General features: G+C 42.1%; 1 protein-coding gene across 2 annotated transcripts; it reads right to left on the minus strand.

Annotated features, from left to right (window-relative positions):
- Positions 1–989: 989 nt before the first annotated feature.
- On the minus strand, positions 990–21,880 carry TBRG1 (transforming growth factor beta regulator 1). Of its 2 annotated transcripts, none has more exons than XM_063436089.1 (10): positions 21,800–21,880; positions 19,326–19,464; positions 16,762–16,832; positions 14,948–15,162; positions 10,503–10,642; positions 9,027–9,173; positions 7,570–7,667; positions 6,956–7,072; positions 5,090–5,232; positions 990–1,956 (listed from the first exon to the last, which is right to left on the minus strand). In XM_063436089.1, the coding sequence occupies exons 2-10, from the start codon at positions 19,461–19,463 to the stop codon at positions 1,805–1,807; spliced, it is 1,221 nt and encodes a 406-aa protein (XP_063292159.1). In that variant the 5' UTR covers position 19,464; positions 21,800–21,880; the 3' UTR covers positions 990–1,804. The 2 variants fall into 2 exon arrangements, with proteins under 2 accessions (XP_063292159.1, XP_063292158.1); XM_063436088.1 differs by having other exon boundaries at positions 21,750–21,880.
- Positions 21,881–23,857: the final 1,977 nt, after the last annotated feature.

Genomic DNA, 23,857 nt, shown 5'->3' on the forward strand with positions numbered 1-23,857 from the left:
TAAAGCACAGTCTTCAGTAGATTACAGGGTCTTCTGAATAAGCTTTTATTATAATCAAAAAGATAATCAAATTGGTGAAATTGTCAATCTGGCTCAGATTTCAACAAAATGGAAAGGTCAGAAAAAAAAAAAAAAAACTAGCCTAAACTCGGTGACATCCTTGGCTTTACCTACAATGGATTACTCAGTGGCATGGTAGAGACTGACTGACTCCCCCAGTTAATGACTCTGCAGAGTGGTAGAGACTGAATGAACCCCCAGTAAATAACTCTACAATGTGGTAGAGACTGACTGAACCCCAAGTGAATAACTCTGCAGAGTGGTAGAGACTGAATGAACCCCAAGTGAATAACTCTACAATGTGGTAGAGACTGAATGAACCCCAAGTGAATAACTCTGCAGTGTGGTAGAGACTGAATGAACCCCCAGTAAATTACTCTGCAGTGTGGTAGAGACTGAATGATCCCCAAATGAATTACTCTGCAGAGTGGTAGAGACTGAATGATCCCCAAATGAATTACTCTGCAGTGGTAGAGACTGACTGAACCCCCAGTGAATTACTCTGCAGTGTGGTAGAGACTGACAGAACCCCCAGTGAATTACTCTGCAGTGTGGTAGAGACTGAATGAACCCCCAGTTAATTACTATGCAGAGTGGTAGAGACTGACTGAACCCCAAGTGAATAACTCTGCAGAGTGGTAGAGACTGAATGAACCCCCAGTTAATTACTATGCAGAGTGGTAGAGACTGACTGAACCCCCAGTTAATTACTCTGCAGAGTGGTAGAGACTGAATGGACCTCCAGTAAATAACTCTACAATGTGGTAGAGACTGACTGAACCCCAAGTGAATAGCTCTGCAATATGGTAGAGACTGACTGAACCCCAAGTGAATAGCTCTGCAATATGGTAGAGACTGACTGAACCCCAAGTGAATAGCTCTGCAATATGGTAGAGACTGACTGAACCCCAAGTGAATAGCTCTGCAATATGGTAGAGACTGACTGAATCCCCAGTTAATTACTCTGCAGAGTGGTAGAGACTGAATGAACCCCCAGTGAATTACTCTACAATGTGGTAGAGACTGACTGAACCCCAAGTGAATAACTCTGCAGAGTGGTAGAGACTGACCGGCTGTAAAGTTCTCAACTTTGCTGGTCTGATAAATAAATCACTTCCCATCCTCTACATTGCAAATACAGTAGGATGCATAAAGGTCTTCATGGAGCTGCGGGGGATTCTAATTCAATAAATTCTGAATTAATAAACACGCTGCACAGTAAGTTAATAATAGACCCTTCAGATTAGGATTCAAATTCCTAGAGCTTTTAAAAAGGATCAAGTCTTAATCTGTTTATTAGGGAGCCGGTAGTTTGCAATGTTTCCAATGGTTTTGGGACCCGCAGTGGCTCATTGCAGAGAAATGGAGTTCTGGGCTTTTACATCTTACATCAACACAAGCAGCGTGTATCTCTTAATAATGGTCAGCGTGTATCAGGAATCTGGGAGAACAGCACTGAGGGGATACAGCGGTAAGCAGAGGAGATAGCATGAGGAGGATGGAGTAGTAAAAGGGGGTAGAGCAGTGAGAAGGGGTATAGCAGAGGGGTACAGCGGTAATCAGAGGGTATAGCAGTGAGAGGAGAAAAAAAAAGTAAATCTGGATTTTAATTGAACATGGGATATTGCGCAAAAACAAATAAAAAAATAATATGTTCAATAAAAAACAAAGCAACAAACAGTACTGATAAATACAGACAGCATCAATTAATGCCATTGAATAAATAATGTGATTGCTAAAGCATTTACTCTGAAGATCGAGAAGGGCTGTACTGATTGGACGGTGATTTCATGCGCTGCAGGTCAGACGCCAGTTGTGAATGCGAGAAGAAGATTTCCCGGTAAGAGGATATATAGTCATGTGATGAGGGAATTTCTGGAAGATCTAATGTTCTTGCTTTAAATGTAATAAAAAACAGAAATATTTTATCTCAATATTGCATTTTTTGGAATATAATTTATCATTATTTTTTTTAATAAACAATTCTAAATTTTACAAATTAAAACATAAAAAAAAAATAAAAATTGTAATATGACCATAAATACAGCATATTCAGCGTTTTGGTGGCACCAAAGATAAACAATAGGCACCATGACCACTTCTGCTTTCAGGTCATGGTGCTAGGTTACTTTTTTTTTTGCATCAATACAGGTGTTGGAGTTTAATGCTCAAATTAAAAACCCTGCCAATCACGGAGTTGGATATTCCCGCATTAGATACCTGTTCGTTTCAATGAGTTGGTGTGTGGGGTTGCAGGCTATGCTCCCCAGGATAGCATGCTCTGTCTCTGCAGTGATTGGTGCTGCCTGCAGACCTGCCCACACGGCCAGAACCAATCACTGCAGAGAAAGAGCACGCTTTCACTTTGCAGTCCCTCTCACAGTAACACCAAGGTCTCAATAACATGATTTAATAGTTTTAGATAAACTTAAAATTATAAATTTTTAATATTAAAATATCAAAAAATTAAATATAATATATATATATATATATATATATATAAATAGAAATAAATAAATATCACAAAATTGTTCATATTAAAATCATTGAAATGCTCAGCCAAACATTAAAGTAACACTATAGGGTCAGGCCCCCCTGGCCTTCCTAAATATAGTTAAATCTAACTTGTATTCAAGTCTGCAACTGCTGCCTCTGCACCTGATCTGCCTGCTGTCTGCTGACATCGTCAGAAGTGTTGTTCTAAACCAATCACAATGCTTCACCAAAGGATTGGCTGAGACTGTCAAGGAGGCAGAGCCAGCACAAGTCAAACACAGCCCTGGCCAGTCAGCATCTCCTCATAGAGATACATTGAGTCAATGCATCTCTATGAGAAAAAGTCAGTGTCTGCATGCAGAGAGTGGACTCTACACTGAATGTCAGTCACACTGCGCAGCACTGCCCCAGGAAGCACCTCTAGCAGCCATCTGAAGAGTTGCCAGTGGAGGTATCCCTAGGCTGTAATGTAAAAACTGCATTTTCTCTGAAAAGACAGTGTTTACAGCAAAATGCCTGAAGGGACTAATTTAACACACCAGAACAAATACAGTAAGCTGTAGTTGTTCTGGTGACTAAAGTGTCCATTTAAATCAGGACCATTGTGTGCTGAGAGAAGAGAAGTGTAATTTCTGGCAGTCTGAGAGGGTATTTTAACACCCTGGTGTCAAACGGTGAAATAAATAAATCAGAATTAAGCATGGATGATATGCTAGCACAATAACCACTTCATTAAGCTGAAAGTAGTTATGGTACTTAGAGTGCCTCTTTAATTGTTAAATGTTTCAACTCATGAAACACGAGGGTCCCTTTCTGCAGTTTCCCTTACGATTTGCTGGAATGTAAATATAACTATCAACAGCACAAAACACGTTTAACCCCTTCATGAACAGAGTTTTGCAGGATTTAGGTGTACATAGAGATAGGTCATATAAAAAAAAGTATTGCCTTCTCTGAGAATATTTTAAAACCCAAACTGTGACTAAATGGCTATGTGTAGTTCCCCCCCCCCGCCCCCACTAAACTCAAGCATTTTTTTTAGTGTGTACTTAATGTGAGACTGTTCTATGACAGAGATTAAATCAATACATGATGATCAGAATTCCTTTTTTTTTTTATTTTATTTTTTTGTTGTGCTAGAAGATGACAAAAAGAAGTTGCAGATTATACACTTTATAAATGACAACAAATTAACATGTCAGCGTAGGTCACAAACAGCAGCACATTTTTTTTATGAGAGAGAAATGATAGGATTAGCACAGAGCAAGTCGTTGTGGTATTAGTATACTGGCTGTGCACATAAGATTGGTCACAACTGAGGAACTAGTAATAGAAATAGTTTTGTAACAACGATTCATTTGTCTGAGTAAGACCCCTAGAAATAGTGTAGAACGCCCAGAGGGTTAAGCAATCATACATACAAGACAAAAGGAGAAAGGCTGAGTGGTTATGTGCCTTTTAGCGTCCAGGCTGGGAGTCCTCCACTTGCAGGGCCCTGTCCTTCAGCAGGAAAGTATACCACAGGCCCTCGAACCAATATGAGAACAGGCTGCTCCATATAAAGGGCAGGATTGGTAATCCTTGAAGCGCGTGATCTAGCCGTGAGCCGCAGTAGTTGAGCCTTGGACACCATAAGAGCCCCTAGCGCTTGTACGTGACGGTTCACTCTTACGTGTCACTTTGCACTGAAGTGAGTGTTGCTTCCTGCAGCGCCGCCGTTTTGGGGACCTTTTCTCCGTTGGAGCTTTGGACTTCTGCTGCGGGTAAGTGGTCAGCTGTCGAGGAAAGTGGCTGTTCGCCTGCTGCAAGGTGGCTTGGTGCTTCTTATCCAGTTTCTGCCAGAAATTGTGGAAAATCCTGTCCAGTATGGACAATATATCAAGTTTTCCCTCCATGATGTCGGGGTGCCACGTCGTGTCCACCATGTAAGGTGAGTCACTACATTGTTCCTTGGGTTCTGTGTAATCACCTCGTGCCTTCAGTAGATCAGTATAGCCTTCCAGGGGTGGAAAGTGATCACCCCCACCTGTCCAAATGGGTGGAGGGTGGGCGGGGTAAAAGGGCACCTGCACGTCGCTGAAAGCTTTCAAGCAGCCCTAGTCTGGGAGATCAGCCACTTACCCCACCCAGTGTGCTCTAGGCTGCATGATTAGCAGATGAGCTTCTGCCAGATCTCCAGAATACTTCAGGTTTGTCAAGTCGCTGGGCAAGTTTTAAACCAAATTTGGTGTGGCTTAAAACTGCATTAATTGCCAGCATAGGAAATTAACTCAAGCAAAACACGTCTCTCCTCCATGGCAGTCAAGCCCGCTTCCGATGAGGATCATAATTCTAATGCATATATAGAAAATACGGCAGAACATATCCCCCAATTCAATAACATTTAGCGCAATGAAAAACTCACACTGTACCATCAGTAACTCAAAAAGAAAGCTCCCTTTAAAGATTTCTGTGTACAGTGTCTAATATCATTTATCAGAATTTCCGAAGGGAACAGTTATTTTTAAACAATGTAACAAACTGTTTTTTTTACCTGATAAGACATTATCATTTTTCATTTCTTCAAACGACTGTCTTTGAAAAGCCTGTATTTGTACAGATGACCTATTTTCGCACGACTCCTGTGGGATATGTCCATCCCCCGATTTGCAGACTTCAAATTTCACCCACTGGTAGCTGGAGAGAACAAAATGTACAATAAAACCTGTCCAAGCATTGCCATATCTTAAAGAAACACCCCGTGCAAGGTCAGAAATACAGAGTTTACTGCAGTAATGTCTCTTTTCACTTTAAAAGTTTATCACATTTAATGAAACTTAAAGGAACACTATAGTCAAGCTAAATAAAGCGGTTTTAGTGTATAGATCATTCCCCTGCAATTTCACTGCTCAATTCACTGTCATTTAGGAGTTAAATCACTCTGTTTCTGTTTATGCAGCCCTAGCCACACCTCCCCTGGCTATGATTGACAGAGCCTGCATGAAAAGAAAAACTGGTTTCACTTTCAAACAGATGTAATTTACCTTAAATAATTGTATCTCAATCTCTAAATTGAACTTTAATCACATACAGGAGGCTCTTGCAGGGTCTAGCAAGCTATTAACATAGCAGGGGATAAGGAAATCTTAATTAAACAGAACTTGCAATAAAGAAAGCCTAAATAGGGCTCTCTCTTACAGGAAGTGTTTATGGAAGGCTGTGCAAGTCACATGCAGGGAGGTGTGACTAGGGTTCATAAACAAAGTGATTTAGCTCCTAAATGGCAGAGGATTGAGCAGTGAGGCTGCAGGGGCATGTTCTATACACCAAAACTGCTTCATTAAGCTAAAGTTGTTCAGGTGACTATAGTGTCCCTTTAATGATTTTTTTGTAAATTATGTAGATTGATTTAGTTTGAGCATATTCCTTTTTTTAAATGGCTGAGAGGCCATGTTAGGTCAGACTCCAATGTTATCCGACCAACTGCTGCTACTGTGATTGCTCTGTGTTAACCTGCAGCAGGGAGCAAGTTAGGGTGAGCAGCAGTTGATCAGGTAACACTCTAAACCCAACATGGCGTTCATGAGATAAAAAGTGAAATTTTCTCCAAAAAAATCAAATGCATTATAAACAAAACAAAAAAAAATTAAATTAAAAGTTTAATTAAAAGTTACACACACAAAATAAATTAAAAAAATTTGACGACATCTGTCCTGTAAGTTTTCTTTTTAGAAAGTATTTAGATTTGCATGTTTACGGTTAGATACCGTAATGGCTGCTTTGAAACAAACTTTCATTTGTTGAGATTTATGGTGATCTCCCCACAGTGAATTTGCTCATTCACAGATGTGAAACACCATATCATTTAGTAGTTGTTTAAATGCACAAAGCTGCAATAAAACCCTGTTGTCATTTTATTCTACGGTTTGTCTTAGCGGTGCGATATTTTAACCCCTTAAGGACACATGACGTGTGTGACATGTCATGATTCCCTTTTATTCCAGAAGTTTGGTCCTTAAGGGGTTAAACAAACCTCGGGGCCATAACATGGGCTGACACAGGGCCCAAAGTGGTTTAAACCCATCTGTATGTTGTTGTTTTTTTTAGAAACATATGATTGTTGAGTTGCAAAAATTGTCTTAATATATGAAGCTGTATGCACATCAGCATACATAGCAATGTATTTAAATCAGTGGTATGCTTGGCACTCTCAGCCATATATTTATGTAAATACCAGACTGCAAGAGAAACAGAATAATGTCACACAGTACGCAGAAGGCTGCCTCACTGCGTGCAAAACAGACAACAGGTGTAACAAAGGTGTTTAGAATGTAGCTACGTGAGAAGAGAAGAAATGACATCTAGTCACATATAATGGCGATGCTACAATTTATGCATTTAAAAATAAACCGTATTTTACCTTAAACATTTGCGAGCTCCCGGACAACTCTGGACTAAATTTTGAATGGTGGGATGTGTAAATCCGAAGAAATACGCCCCAGCGTGATCAGAGCTTGGCGTAGAGGTCCGCTTTCCCCTGGAGTAAAAAAAGAAAGAAAAAAAAGAAAGAAAAAAAAAAAAAGAAAAAAAAGAAAAGAAAATATTCTTATTTGTGGAACATCAATTTTCAAAGTACCACCTGAAGACAAAGGACAACACTTTAACTACAGCGGCAACACAAGCTCCTGGGATGTGCGAATGGCAGTGATCTGCAGCTGCCATGAAAGAGTCATTATCGGGCATCTTGGCGACAGCTGCAGAAAAACAGCCCATTTCAATTCACCAAGTTTATATAACGGTTTCACTGCTCATTTAAAATAATTAACAGCCAAGCCCCTGACATCACCATTAGCGAATGTAATACGAAAGTCCTAAACACTTGCTGGAAAATTCACAAAACTTATACCTATACCTGAATGTAATATGAAAAGGCAAATCCCGAAACGAGCAAGTTTTGTGCAAAAAAAAAACAAAAAAAAACCCAAAAAACCATAACAGTAAAAAGCTCTCTATAGCCGCAATACATTTCCATACCGTGCTGTTGCGATTGTATTTAATAGGATAGCGTGACATTCGTGCGCAGAACTCGCCACGATTGAACTCTGCGGATCGTCTTCAGGAACGATCTCAAACTGCAAAAACAAAATGATAAAAGAACATGACGTCATGTTGGCTGCATAAGGAAGTTACAGAAAATGAACCAGTGACACAAACCATCCACGCCAAATGTAAAAGGCTTACAGATTGTATGCTTGCACTCATAAAGGAAAACATTGAAAACATCAAATACAAGGCAACTGGGAAATTCTCTACTTGGATGTTAGAGATTTTTCAAGAGATGTGAACTAGTAAAATAAAGTTAGAAAGCAAGTACCAATAATTCAGCAAAATAACACATTGAAAAATCTTCCGTATTACCGGATCCTCAGATCTCACACTGGACCATTCGCTTTGATACGGTGGTGTGGGCTCTTGCACAATTTGTTTGCAGTTTATAGAGGTTAATGTAAAATATCCAGTTTTCATTTATTGTTATTTACATACTTCTACTGGGAATTTAAAATGGATTCTTTTGTTTAGTGAGTCCTCAGAATGAGATATTCACTGGCAAACAGTTCCAGGGATCAGAAAGGTTATTAAAGGGACACTAAAGGCACTTCATTCTCTATGCAGTGATCCTGTGATTTTTAACCCTACAAGGTAAAACATTGCTGTATTGCAGAAAGGGCATTGTAGAATTCGAAGGGTTAAACAAGTCATTTAAGACGGTCATGCTGACAACCACTAGAGCCGCTTCCTCTACACTGACCGAATAGCAGTCAGTCATGCAAAATCATCACAGCTCATAAGATAGCAATGGATTCCACGCTTTCCTATTAGAAGCAGGGGATCTGAGCACAGAGCTCGCCGTGTCTCCTCGATGTCGCTGTAGGAGGAGAGATGAACAGTGCTGATGGAAACTTGGTGCTGGAAAAAGGAGAGTAAACCATTTATTTTTTACTAATTTTATTGGATTAAGGAGGGGGCCTGAATCTAACCTGGGACAAAGACACAATAGCATTAGGAACACAGGTTTATATTGCTAGCCCAATAGGCTTCCTCTAAACAAACCGGAAATCACAGAAAACTGTCAACGGAATTTCACATTTTAGGTAAAAATATTCATATATCTGCGATGTTTCCAGCTTGGCTATTCTCGCAAATAAATGTGCAATCCCCATGTTAACGGCCAGTTTAATGAATACATTCTATAAATACTTGCTGTCAGCCAGGTCCCAGAAGCAGATAGTTACCGTCAGACAAGGTGTGCTAACGGGGGCTCCACAAACCCAATAGAAACAGTGTAACCATCCCTTAGAAAGTAGGACAGAAAACCAAAAATAAAGTGGTGTGCTGAAACCCACCTACAAATGGCTAACACCTACAGTGCGTTAAAGTGCCAATAATTATCTAGAGTTGCCCGATTGCATATAAACCTGCAGTGTACCTACCTGTGGTCCTGTGCCACCATCTTTTATTTGACAAGTATAAAGACACTGCTGGTCTGGGTTTCTCATACTGACATGCACTCTTGTGCTACAGAAGCCGACAGGATAAATGGCAGCTTTATCATGGAAGCCGGGTCGATCGGAAACAATCTGCAGAGGGAACAGATTGTACGGTCATTAGAGAATTTTCATGAGTATAAATCTACTCCCATAACAATAATAATAAAAACTACTCTATTAGTAACTAGGAATATTAATACTAATGGAAGTTACGTTACGGTAAAGAAAAACAATACACAACAAAATGCCCACATTAATTACACAAAAAAAAAAAAACACAATAAAAAAATAAAATATTAGTAAAATCTAGAACTGGTCGATATTGATCAATAAGAAACTGTATACTTTGGGTACAGCACAGAGTGCACAAGAGTCCACAATAACACAAATACCAAAACATGTACGACTGCCAGCATTGTGAAGGATAACCCCAAAGATAATACACAAAACAACGGATTTATAGAACGCTTCCTTGCAGAGAGCAGGGGGGTTTTCTTACTCTTCAGACTGCTCTTTGCTGCTGCCGAGGTAACGCCAGGGGGTACTCGCAGGATATTACTGATGTATACATTTTGACAGATTTGTATATTTAAAGTGTTTTCAGTGCAATGTTTGAAGAAGAAAGAAAAAAGAGGAGCTGGAGTGTTTGCATGGGATTAGTGAGAAAAGAATAGAGTGGAAAAAATAAATAGAAAAAAAAAAAAAAAAACTATTCTTGTTTATATAAAATATATTGATTTACTAATAAGTTACTGCCTGCAAATGGTAATAATTAATAGAAGAGACCAATGTAAACTAACACAGGCGAATTAATGTCTACATAAAGGCCAGCATGTTTAACCCATTATGTCATGATTCCCTTTTATTCCAGACGTTTGGTCCCTAAGGGGTTAAACAATCACTTGGAAGGTAAAAATGTCGAAACAGATTCTCTGTGAATTAAAAGCATTTGCAAGTAATAACGTATTCTATCATTGAGGTTTTTTTCCGCTGCTTTAAGATATAAGACACTGCTTGAGAGCGGTTTGTAGGATTTCCATTGAAACCACCATTTAGGTGATAATTGACTTTTTTGGGGACTTTATATATTTTTCTTAGTAGCAACATGTGACTCCTTGGTCATAATACTAGTCAGGCTTTTAATAGTGAAACTATAAAAGTTAGGTTTTAAACAAGAATTGTTTTTCTATTTACTTTATCCGCTCAATTCTTTTCTCACGCATTCCATGAAAACTCTCCAACTTTTTTTGTGGTTCTATGGTTTCAGATTAAGTTAGGGGTTACCCCCTCCCCCATTAGGTGTGTTTTTGACAATGTAGCTTATTTATTGTTTGGTTTAATAAAAAAAAAAAAGGATTATAATCTGTGTCTGGAATACCCTTTCATTGCAGTAAACGGTCACACAAAATGATACGTCACCTCGCCGAGACTATAAACGGTCAGACCATCCAGAGTGATCGGGAACACGGGCCGTCCACACGAATCGAGAGGAATGGGTTGGACCCATTTTTTACAGCTGCCTTCAGGAGCTCGCACCTTTTTTGTAGATTTCTTTACAGCTACGGAAAGGACAAAAAGTGTATTATTCACAGGTTAACGGGCTAGATCACGCCGGTAATAAGAGGAAACGATCTGTCTTCCTGGAGAATACTCAGAAATGACAAGATAGCATTGTGCCAGTCATTTTCAGTCTTCGTTGAGCTTTACAGATTTCCAGCTTTGCCAGTTTTTGTTTATGCCAGAGATCACCCCTGCTGTCTCTTAAAACCAAATAATCCCAGGTGGGGATTATACCACCTACGCACTACACACCAAGCAGCGAGCCTGCTCGGTAAATTGTGAGTATGTCTCTTATATTTTATATTCACAACTGGTCTTGTAGTTACAGTGAGCACTATATTCTGCAATCTTTTATTTTTTGGGTTGGAATCCCTGTTGCTACACACGATTGAAAGCTTGGAGAACTACACATATCCTTGAGTGGGGATTATACCACTTTACACCTTATAAACCAGAGCTGGTTTTAGCTCTGTAAAATGTGAGTAATATTTCCCCTCATATAACCTCCAAAAATATTGTATGTACATACACTTCCATTGGAGTTTTTCTTCTCTACTTCCTTCCATATGTTCCACAGGATTCCAAGTCCTATTATGTGACATCACTACTATCAGTTTGCTGCATCGTAAAGAATCTCCTTTCTGACTGTTAGACTGTCTTATTTGGACATTTGTGATTTTATACTATTTTATGTTATCTTATTTACCATTTTATCGGATATATACACACACACCTCCTCTTTCCTGTTTTATACTTTCTATATTTTTTAATTATTATATGTATTAAGGCCTTTTGGCCTGTAATTGTGGGAGGGGCGTATGACTCACCTTCTACCTACTTAAGGGACACCCCTTACCTGGCTCCATACCGTCCGAGGTCAGCGCTGCATCCTGAATCCACTTCCGGTTCACGGACGGCGCCATCTTGCTTTCGGGGAAACTCTGCGTTTCGTTGGTGTTAGCGGTGTCCAGGAACTCCTTTCAGGTCTTTCCTCCCGGCCAGCCACGCACAAAAACCCGGTCTTCATTGTTGATTGAGTCCTCAGGTCTTCAAAAACGTAAGTCCGTCGCCCGGATCACTTCCCACGGCGTCACGATTTTTCACGGCCTTACTTTACGGCCGCACGCTTTACGGCCAAGTCACAGGCGAATTAACCCTCTGGTTTCCGGAAACCTATGTACCGTGTATGTAGCAATCGTATGCATCCTTATTCAGTATTCACAGTATGTTACCATGTTTCTATTTATCCTTATAAAATTTTCTGTACTTGGCAAAAAAAAAAAAAAAAAGTTAACGTTTGGTTCAAAAGTAGTCCGGCCTTTTTCGACGTATTCGCCGAAACACTATGCTGATTATTGTTAAATGTAGCCAGATGCCCTACAGTTATACACTACTGGATGATTTCTTACTGATCGAAGAGAATATTTCTCCACCCAGTAGCCTCATAGAAACCATCAGTCTTTTTAAACAGGTGGGCGTCCCAGTTTCCCCCACCAAAACCGAAGGACCAGATACAGTTATCACTTTCCTAGGAATCATACTAGACTCAGCCACAGCCAGCAAGCCAGCCTGCCACACACCAATATAGAGAACATTCTTACCAACATCAACCTATACTTACACCTCGGTACTTGCAACCGCAAGAATTACATCTCTACTTGGGTCACTAAATTTTGCCATGCGCATTATACCCCAAGGCCGGGCTTTCATCTCACGACTCCTAAACATGTTCCCACTGTTTAGCATGATGCACACAGGTTACCCCTGGATACCCAGGCCACGGCAGACCTACTTATGTGGAGAAACTTTTAACCACCTGGAATGGGAGAAGCATGTTTCCCCCTGAATTGTCTGACTCTTCACCTACCATCTGGTCAGACGCGGGTCTACCACAGGTTTCGCAGTAATTTACGGGAATGAATGGCTTTGGGGTAGTTGGCCTCCAGAGGTTCAGGACCTGGAGAGTTTTTCCAACTACTTCAGCTCTATTTGAGATATATCCCATTGTGGCAGCTGCCGTGACATGGGGGCATCTATGGGCAGGTTCGTCAGTACGTTGCTACTCAGACAACCAAGCAACGCACCACATCATAAACAAAGGTCGATCCAAATCACTGACCATTATGAGGTTCTTGAGGAAACTCACCTGGCTGGCCGCGTGTCACAATTTTTTCTTGTTTTGTGTGCATGTCCCAGGTGTATACAACACGGCTGCTGACCATTTGTCTTGTTTCAATTTACAGGCTTTTCGACAAATACTTCCGTCAGCTGCACGCACAGCCACGACCACTCCACCTTTCCACCAACTAGTCATGGACTAGACGCTATAATGCAACATAGCAGGACATTGTCACAATTAGCGCTATCCGCCAATACCCGGAAGACCTATGACAGGGCTTTCCTTCTATTCAAAAGATTTCTGTCATCACACAATATCGCACAACCTTTCATTATGACATCCTTGTTGGGTTTTGCTTCCTTTTTGCCACCTCAAACTCAAATTATCATACAACACAATCAAGCTATATCTAACAGGCATACAACATCACATGTTAACATTACAACCAATCAACACAAGTTTCATGTCCTCCTACCAGATCAAAAATATCCTTAGGGGTATTCAGAGATCCGAACCCCCACGTACTGCGCAAAGGCTACCCATAGACGTCAATATTTTCAAAGATCTATCCAAACTACTAGATTTAAAACCCTTTGCCAACAACACAAACCTTGTTATTAAAACCGCCATCTATATGGCTTTTTATGGGTTTTAAGACCAAGAGAATTTACCGCCATCTACACAACCCAGTCCACTCACATTCTGCTTCACTCACACTTAACAAAACACATGGATTACTATATCTTGCCTCTGCATCACTCCAAAACCAATCAACACGCACCTCCGGTAGAGGTTAGATACTATCCTACCCACAACGAGTGGTGCTCCGTCACATTACTGGACACATATACCCAGGTTTTACAAGCATCACCATCTCAACCACTTTTGTCTACAAGGTTCGGTACTCACTACCACCACCTTCATGACCCACGTCAGGTCATTACTTACACAACTAGGCCTAAAAGCAAATAACTATTCGGGCCACTCCTTCCGCTTAGGAGCAGCCACTACAGCGCTGGAAGTCCTCTGCATACTCTAGATACACACCTAACCCAGTACAAGAAGTTAGAAATGCCTTTCAAGATATGTCTGGTTAAAGTATGTATATTGCTCGTTTCGTAATAAATTTTGATTTTCTACTTTTGCCCTCTTTATTTACAGGTCTACCTCATCGTCGGTTCCGGCACACCACAACCGACTTGCTCTTGTAATACCATCCCACACCTAACAGTGTTTGTATCTTCTGTACTATCAGGAGCCCTTAACACAAGTATTAAGGCCTTTTGGCCTGTAATTGTGGGAGGGGCGTATGACTCACCTTCTACCTACTTAAGGGACACCCCTTACCTGGCTCCATACCGTCCGAGGTCAGCGCTGCATCACCCTCCCACCCACTCCTCTTTATCAACTCCTTTTTCTTACATTTCTTCTAGGTGGGCCCTCTTTATTTACAGGTCTACCTCATCGTCGGTTCCGGCACACCACAACCGACTTGCTCTTGTAATACCATCCCACACCTAACAGTGTTTGTATCTTCTGTACTATCAGGAGCCCTTAACACAAATATATATATATATATATATATCTTACATATATTCCTTCCAATATAATACAGGCGGAACCTTCTTTCTTTCTTTCTTTCTTACGTTTACATTGTGGGGTGTAAGGGAACCCCATGGTCTATAGGTGTGCTGCCATTTTTTAGATTTACAGTTTCTGTGGCCTGCTAGCGCTGATCCATTCCTGCTCTCTATTTATCCGTATCCTAAAACATGTATTATTCACATGTAGAAAATATATTTTATTAGAATATTCCCTCCACTTAGTAAAGGTGTAGAAAAAAGCAGTTTTATACTGGAAAGATTCGTTCTGTAAAAAAGAAAAGATAACTTCCACAGTTTCTGGGAATCGGTTTTAGAAATTGATGCATATTTTTTTTAAACTAAATTATTTTTATTTTAATAATAAAATTAATTTTTCACTTTTATTTTCATTACTTTCTATTTTCTAATTATTTTTCATGTTTTTATATTTTTTATTTTTAAAACAAACAATAATTTATATTTTTTTGTTTTTAATTTTGAAAAATATATATTATGAATTAATATTTGGAATATTTTAGTAGTGAATCATGTATTCTGCACACAGAACGCACATCGCTGTCATGTTACATACCACCACCAACCTTCAGACTTAGTGTCTCTTCCTTTTTCTCTTTTGTCTTTCTTTAGTTTTTTACCCAAAGCTTCGTCACCAGTTGACGGACATATGTCTGCGCTGCCCTCGCTTGCTCCGGTCAGATCGGGCATGTTGTAACTAAGCGACAAACTGGAGTTATGAGATGCCAAGGGATCGTCTTCCCCTAAAGCTTGAAGCTGCAGAAGTCGCTTTATTAAAAACCTACAATAAGATCAATTGAAAATGAGAAAAAAAGCCCAGCTGGACACTGAGTGTGACGATTAACAGACATTTTTACAAGGACACAATCACCCGGGTAACGGCTCAAACACATTCTGTAGCATTCACTGGGAATGTGCTCTGCATTGGAAATCCATACCAGCTAACAGTGATTGCTATCTGTGACAAACTCCCCTTTTTCTGTGAGTTTGCCACAAGTTTTTGGAGGGGCCTGTTTGCCAGCCTCAAACCCTGTGACTATGGCTCCTGCAATAGAACTGGCTAATATACTTCAGACAGGCTTTGTTCGTGCAATTGGGACTATTTGGTTCGGTTACCGAACAACCACACAAACAGAAACCACCCGGGAGCTTGTTAACACCTATTAACAGCTTGGAACGTTTCTCACCGCAGTGTTCTAATTGTTCGACTGGGTTGCTGCGAACAACCACGGGGTGGCGGCCATCTTGTTCGCATGAATCTCATGGAACTGAAATCGGATAAAGAAACTCCCGAACACCGCTGAACTTCCATCATCGCCTGCGTTTGTTTCTATTCAGCTTAGAAGGGCACTGTTCGGTGAGATCATTCATCTGGATGAAGGGAACAAGCTCCAGGGTAAGACTATAGACTCCGTTCGTTTGCAAACTACCGAACTAGACCGGCCGCAAGCCCTGATTCTCTGGAACTGTTTTGGGCATGAAACCATGCTTGCGGGCAGTCAAAAAGAGACTTCCATGAAACTTTTAAACCCCTGCTCTGATCTGGGTGATTTTTGGATATGTTGTTCACCCAGATCAGGGCTATCCGGGGATGTAACATGTTTTAACACTACACAAACACACACACATTCTGCATTCATTATATACACACTACACAAACACACCCTGCATTCATTATATACACACTACACAAATACACACTGCTCCCCTGTCTAAACACACTGCATGCACTACATGTGGCATTTATATTTTGTGCATTTACCTTTAGAAATTGTTTATTTTTTCAAAATGGTAAATGTACAAAATATCGGCAAGTTATCGGCTATCGGCTCTAAAAAAAAATCAATATCGATCGATCGCTAGAACTACACTCTGGGGGATTGCTATAATAACTATACTCCCCTGAGTATAAATCACTAAGCTCTTGTAAGAGCTTGTTCCTGCTACGCTCTCTGGACTAAGAGAGGTCTACCCACTGGAAGCTGGATCCTGGTCATAGGTCCAGGGTGGGTAGGAGATGGCGAGATCCCAACCAAGCTGCGGCGGTTCGTGGGGTTTGCAGTAGTTATGGTGTTCCAGCACAGTGATTATGGTACTTGTTAGTACCAAGAAGCAGCGATTGACGGAGGTACCTGGTTGGGGTGCCAGGCGGCCCATCACACCATCTATTTGCAAGGAAGCGGCTAAGGACTATGTGTCCCATGAAGCTCAGTCAGCCTGTTAGAGCACCATAGGAAATACACCAACCGATGTGCTGGCTAAACATCATGGGAGTTCTCATACTAGATCAGTTCCGTGAATGAGACTGATATTGCTCAAACAGAGATTCACCAGAAAAATAAATGTGATACATTAGTCTTAAACACAAAATAATAGTTACCGTCTTTCGTCCTTTGCTTTGATGAATTTACTTTCAACTCGAGCAATTTCATCCGAAAGAGATGCGTTTTCCTTTTAAAAAGAAAAAGAAGAATATATTTTTCACAAAGTTCCGAACATCCTATAGAAACAGAAAGCAAAATATTACTATATATGGCTGGAGGGAACATCAGGGATTGGATGATAAGAAATGCAAGTGGCTGGAGGGAACATCAGGGATTGGATGATAAGTAATGCACGTGGCTGGAGGGAACATCAGGGATTGGATGATAAGAAATGCACGTGGCTGGAGGGAACATCAGGGATTGGATGATAAGTAATGCACGTGGCTGGAGGGAACATCAGGGATTGGATGATAAGTAATGCACGTGGTTGGAGGGAACATCAGGGATTGGATGATAAGTAATGCACGTGGCTGGAGGGAACATCAGGGATTGGATGATAAGTAATGCACGTGGCTGGAGGGAACATCAGGGATTGGATGACTTGGCCAAAGAAAAAGCTGTAGTATTCACCGGTCTAAATATAGATTACAAATGTTAAATACATTGCGTGTTCTCTGGACGCTTACAGCGAGCTATAATAATTAACCCACGTCTCTGGATGCTTACAGCGAGCTATAATAATTAAGCCACGTCTCTGGACGCTTACAGCGAGCTATAATAATTAAGCCACGTCTCTGGACGCTTACAGCGAGCCATAATAATCAAGCCACGTCTCTGGATGCTTACAGCGAGCTATAATAATTAACCCACGTCTCTGGATGCTTACAGCGAGCTATAATAATTAAGCCACGTCTCTGGACGCTTACAGCAAGCAAAAATAATTAAGCCACGTCTCTGGACGCTTACAGCGAGCTATAATAATTAACCCACGTCTCTGGACGCTTACAGCGAGCTATAATAATTAAGCCACGTCTCTGGACGCTTACAGCGAGCTATAATAATTAACCCACGTCTCTGGATGCTTACAGCGAGCTATAATAATTAAGCCACGTCTCTGGACGCTTACAGCGAGCTATAATAATTAAGCCACGTCTCTGGACGCTTACAGCGAGCTATAATAATTAAGCCACGTCTCTGGACGCTTACAGCGAGCTATAATAATTAACCCACGTCTCTGGATGCTTACAGCGAGCTATAATAATTAAGCCACGTCTCTGGACGCTTACAGCGAGCTATAATAATTAAGCCACGTCTCTGGACGCTTACAGCGAGCTATAATAATTAACCCACGTCTCTGGACGCTTACAGCGAGCTATAATAATTAACCCACGTCTCTGGATGCTTACAGCGAGCTATAATAATTAAGCCACGTCTCTGGACGCTTACAGCGAGCTATAATAATTAAGCCACGTCTCTGGACGCTTACAGCGAGCTATAATAATGAAGCCACGTCTCTGGACGCTTACAGCGAGCTATAATAATTAACCCACGTCTCTGGATGCTTACAGCGAGCTATAATAATTAACCCACGTCTCTGGACGCTTACAGCGAGCTATAATAATTAACCCACGTCTCTGGACGCTTACAGCGAGCTATAATAATTAACCCACGTCTCTGGACGCTTACAGCGAGCTATAAAAATTAACCCACGTCTCTGCAGGCAGGCACGCTCTAACCCAGCACACCCATCACTTCCATTAGCTTTGTGAAAACATGCCTGGCTGTCTGAGTGACTGTTTTACAAAAGTAACGATTTGAATTTTTAATAATGTGTCAAAAAAAATAAATGACATACTCCAGCAAGCTGAAGTGCTTTGTGTGTCTGGAGTATTCCTTTAAACTACACTATGCAGAGACTGCTTCCCGAGAAATACTGAACACTGTGCTCACACAATAACCAAGCAATATCGCCAAAGTACCGTAATGTGTCAAATTAAAGAATAATGGCATGGCCAATTCGGTTTAACACACATCCTGCAGGTAAATCCACCTTGAATTTAGCAGGAAAAATATGTTGGCTGTTACAACAAACACTGCCCACATGATGGCAGTAGAAAACATGGTAAAAAGAACTGTTTTATGACATATGGGTGAAGGCCACCAGGAGGCACCAGCACTCAGACAATCCACTGGTGGGATCACCTAACAGACTCGCCATATTCACAACGAAGGGGGGCACTATAGGGAGCTATTACCCCAGGAAAACAATTCAGTTTTCCTAGCACTACAGTTTATCTTAAATGTGTTTACTGTGCTGATTTAACTATTGGTTGAGTGTTTGTTGACCTCAGCCATCAGTCAAGAAACACACGGAGGTTATCGAGAAAATGGAGCAAGACAATTTATTAAAACTGTTCAATTACAGTCAAATAACGCACGAGATAAAAATATAGGTTATGGGTTATTCACTAAACTAAAATATGTCAGATTGGGAAAAAGATTCCCAGCTCAGCATCTCGGTCTGTTTATAGAGCTTGCCGTTGGAGGGAAGACACCCCATAGATAGAATTTAGGAGGATATTTTAAACGTGATAAAAAGGAATAAAGAAACCCATTACTAACCTGCTTTCACAGAATTAAGATAGAAAACTATTTACATCAAAGTATAATAAATACTCACAAATATCATCGCTTTGGCAACTCGTTTTAGCCGCAGACACTTTAATCTGTACTTTTCTTTGTGACTTCTTTTCATCATCTTTTTACTTTTAATTTCTGGATACACGTGACGTGGAGGGAGAGAGCTCAGCAGGCTCATACTGCGGGAGACAGAGGAACTTATTATAAAGCACTCCACATGCAGTAGTGCAGTATGATGACTATTATAAAGCACTCCACATGCAGTAGCGCAGTATGAGGACTATTATAAAGCACTCCACATGCAGTAGTGCAGTATGAGGACTATTATAAAGCACTCCACATGCAGTAGTGTAGTATGAGGACTATTATAAAGCACTCCACATGCAGTAGTGCAGTATGAGGACTATTATAAAGCACTCCACATGCAGTAGTGTAGTATGAGGACTATTATAAAGCACTCCACATGCAGTAGCGCAGTATGAGGACTATTATAAAGCACTCCACATGCAGTAGCGCAGTATGATGACTATTGTTAAGCACTCCACATGCAGTAGTGTACTATGAGGATTATTATAAAGCACTCCACATGCAGTAGTGTAGTATGAGGACTATTATAAAGCACTCCACATGCAGTAGTGTAGTATGAGGACTATTATAAAGCACTCCACATGCAGTAGTGTAGTATGAGGACTATTATAAAGCACTCCACATGCAGTAGTGTAGTATGAGGACTATTATAAAGCACTCCACATGCAGTAGTGCAGTATGAGGACTATTATAAAGCACTCCACATGCAGTAGTGTAGTATGAGGACTATTATAAAGCACTCCACATGCAGTAGCGCAGTATGAGGACTATTATAAAGCACTCCACATGCAGTAGCGCAGTATGATGACTATTGTTAAGCACTCCACATGCAGTAGTGTAGTATGCTGATTATAAAACACTCCACATGCAGTAGCGCAGTATGATGACTATTATAAAGCACTCCACATGCAGTAGCGCAGTATGATGACTATTATAAAGCACTCCACATGCAGTAGCGCAGTATGATGACTATTATAAAGCACTCCACATGCAGTAGTGTAGTATGAGGACTATTATAAAGCACTCCACATGCAGTAGTGCAGTATGATGATTATAAAGCACTCCACATGCAGTAGCGCAGTATGATGATTATAAAGCACTCCACATGCAGTAGCGCAGTATGATGACTATTATAAAGCACTCCACATGCAGTAGTGTAGTATGATGATTATAAAGCACTCAACATGCAGTAGCGCAGTATGATGACTATTATAAAGCACTCCACATGCAGTAGTGTACTATGATGATTATTATAAAGCACTCCACATGCAGTAGTGCAGTATGATGACTATTATAAAGCACTCCACATGCAGTAGTGTAGTATGATGATTATTATAAAGCACTCCACATGCAGTAGTGTAGTATGATGATTATTATAAAGCACTCCACATGCAGTAGTGTATGAGGACTATTATAAAGCACTCCACATGCAGTAGTGCAGTATGATGATTATAAAGCACTCCACATGCAGTAGTGTAGTATGAGGACTATTATAAAGCACTCCACATGCAGTAGCGCAGTATGAGGACTATTATAAAGCACTCCACATGCAGTAGCGCAGTATGATGACTATTATAAAGCACTCCACATGCAGTAGCGCAGTATGATGACTATTATAAAGCACTCCACATGCAGTAGTGTAGTATGAGGACTATTATAAAGCACTCCACATGCAGTAGTGCAGTATGATGATTATAAAGCACTCCACATGCAGTAGCGCAGTATGATGATTATAAAGCACTCCACATGCAGTAGCGCAGTATGATGACTATTATAAAGCACTCCACATGCAGTAGTGTAGTATGATGATTATAAAGCACTCAACATGCAGTAGCGCAGTATGATGACTATTATAAAGCACTCCACATGCAGTAGTGTACTATGAGGATTATTATAAAGCACTCCACATGCAGTAGTGTAGTATGATGATTATTATAAAGCACTCCACATGCAGTAGTGTAGTATGATGATTATTATAAAGCACTCCACATGCAGTAGTGTAGTATGATGATTATTATAAAGCACTCCACATGCAGTAGTGTAGTATGATGATTATTATAAAGCACTCCACATGCAGTAGCGCAGTATGATGATTATTATAAAGCACTCCACATGCAGTAGTGTAGTATGATGATTATTATAAAGCACTCCACATGCAGTAGTGTAGTATGATGATTATTATAAAGCACTCCACATGCAGTAGTGTAGTATGATGATTATTATTATTATAAAGCACTCCACATGCAGTAGCGCAGTATGGAGGTTCAGGGCCATCAGCACACAAGGTGTTAGTGACTGAGCTCCTTTAATTATTGGGCCCCTGGACTAATCCAAACACAACCACCCCCGCCAGCCTCATACAGCGAGATTTACTAACCTGGGAGAACCAGCGAGCGCTACACACTAGAGACAGTGAGCCGCACTAACATCCTGAGACATCGCAGAGCGCTAAACACTGGAGACAGTAAGTGAGCCGAATAAACAAGCTGAGAACGCGCCCAGGATAATTGGCTGGTTCGCTCTGTGGGTGGAGTTTTGTTTCGCGCATGCGCCGTGCAGGACGGGCGGGGCTGGTAGTAGGATATTTGCATTAAAGTGACAGTGTACCTGGATTACACACTGGCTATTCAATAAAGTGAGAATTATCACCTCAAATCTATCTCATCTCAATAATTCATCAAAGGAAATAGATTTTTTTTTTAAATTAAATTCATATAAAAATCATGAAATTCCTCCACTAGAAACCTATGCTTTGTGTCGGACATTGAATCATTGTCCCTGCGTCACTCACCGACACGTTTCACCGTTTACAATCCACCAATAAAGTCACGACCCATTGAAACGTTAACCAGACACCATGGGCACCATCACCACTTCAGCTCATTGAACTGGTCTGAGTGCAGTGTCCCTTTAATGACAATAATCACATTGAGGTTACATCCACCGCTAATGGCTATCTGCCATGCACCAGTCTGTTGCCAAATCTTAAAAACATATCCCGCATCCGGCCCCTTTCTTACGCAAGATGCTACCAAGGACCTTGTCCATGCTCTTGTAGCCCCATGTAGCAAAAGCGCAGCTTAGCGGAAAAGGGCCTTGACAGGGGTTAGGAGGCGGGCTTAGGAGGAAGGAAGCAGGGATTGGAGTTATGGGTAAGTGGGCTGGCTATTTAAATAGGCAGCCAGTTTAGAGCAATCACTTTTAATTCCTACCTGGCTGAGTTTGTGTGCACTCCTGTGCTCGTAGATTTGGCCTGGTGGGGTTTTTTCTCTTCTTCTCGTTGCTGCAGGGCCATGGATGATGTGGAGAGGCTGCTTGCATGGATCCGGTCGTGGGCCCGGAATCAAGGAGCGGACTGGCTGCGGGCCTAACTTGGACCGGCCCTGGCGTTGGCGGCGGATCCGGGGAGTGGACGTCCTGTGAGGTCCAGGAGGCCACCGAGGAGGCTTAGCCCGGGCGCTAGGCCCAGTGAAGATAGCCCAGGTGTCGGCAGGCTGGCGGGAGCGGGCCACGGCAGGCCCAGCGGGCGCGTGGTTGAGGCACCGCCTCCCAGCGCACCGCCAGGGCCTAGGAGGACCATCGCCCCGAGCCGGGGCTTTGGATCTGGCGCGGACGGCCCCGGTGATGGTATGGCGGCTGGAGCGGGCCGCAGCAGGTCCGGCAGCCGCGTGGTCGAGGCCCGGCCTCCCTGCATGCTGCCGGGACCTCGGATGCTTGCCACGCGGCGGGCGGCTGCCCGGACTGGTGACGGTGCGGCTCCCAGGTCGGGAGGGGCCGCGCCGGGAGCGGGGACCGCTGCTGAGGTCGGGCGGTCCCCTGGAGTGCCCGGAGGCTCGGGATCGTGGCCCGGGAGGGTGCCCCCTCCAGTGGAGGCCCTGGATGTCAGGACCAGAGCGGGGTGGACGCACATCAGGCCCCTGGAACAGCAGGCGAGTACGGGGGGCTCCGGCAGGGGCCCCCTGGGCGAGCAGGACAAAGGGGGAGCCCGGAGGGGGAGCCATAGGCGGGGGGAAGGGAGGGGGAGCAGACAGGCACCTACTGGGACTCTAGGAGAGGGGGGGAGAGCGAAGGGGGGCTCAGTTGAGCTTAGGGGGCAAGGTGTCTGGGCCAGCCTCTATTGAGTCTTGGGTGGGGATTCGTGAGGGGTCTCCAGGGAGGGGGGGGGTCCTCCTTGGGGGCTGGGACTGGGTCAGCACACCAAGGGCAGTTAGGTTCGCGTAGGGTGAGAAGGTCAGCTGAAGGGGCTGTGGCTGGGCGGGAGGTGCTGGTCCAGGGTGGTTTCGATAGCCAGGTGTGGTGACATTCTGTCATCAAACTAACATGGTGACCAGGGGTTATGTGATCAAGTTCATGTAGATCTTTCTTACAGGGGGATAAGCTTTACCCTTTGATATGGTAAGTAGGTAATTCAATACCTTTACAAGTCAGGAGAGAGATAGCCACTCCCCCCTATCCTCATTCCTCTCTGTTCCTTCTTGGCTGTGC

Source organism: Pelobates fuscus, chromosome 11 (assembly GCF_036172605.1).
Source record: "Pelobates fuscus isolate aPelFus1 chromosome 11, aPelFus1.pri, whole genome shotgun sequence".
Classification (NCBI taxonomy): Eukaryota; Metazoa; Chordata; class Amphibia; order Anura; family Pelobatidae; genus Pelobates; species Pelobates fuscus.

Coding starts and splice junctions, on each gene's coding strand:
- TBRG1 (XM_063436089.1), bottom strand. CDS start 19,463: ATGAGCCTGCTGAGCTCTCTCCCTCCACGTCACGTGTATCCAGAAATT. Junction 16,833..19,325: donor TTGCCAAAGCGATGATATTT/GTGAGTATTTAT, acceptor TCTTTTTAAAAG/GAAAACGCATCTCTTTCGGA. Junction 15,163..16,761: donor AAAGCAAAGGACGAAAGACG/GTAACTATTATT, acceptor ATCTTATTGTAG/GTTTTTAATAAAGCGACTTC.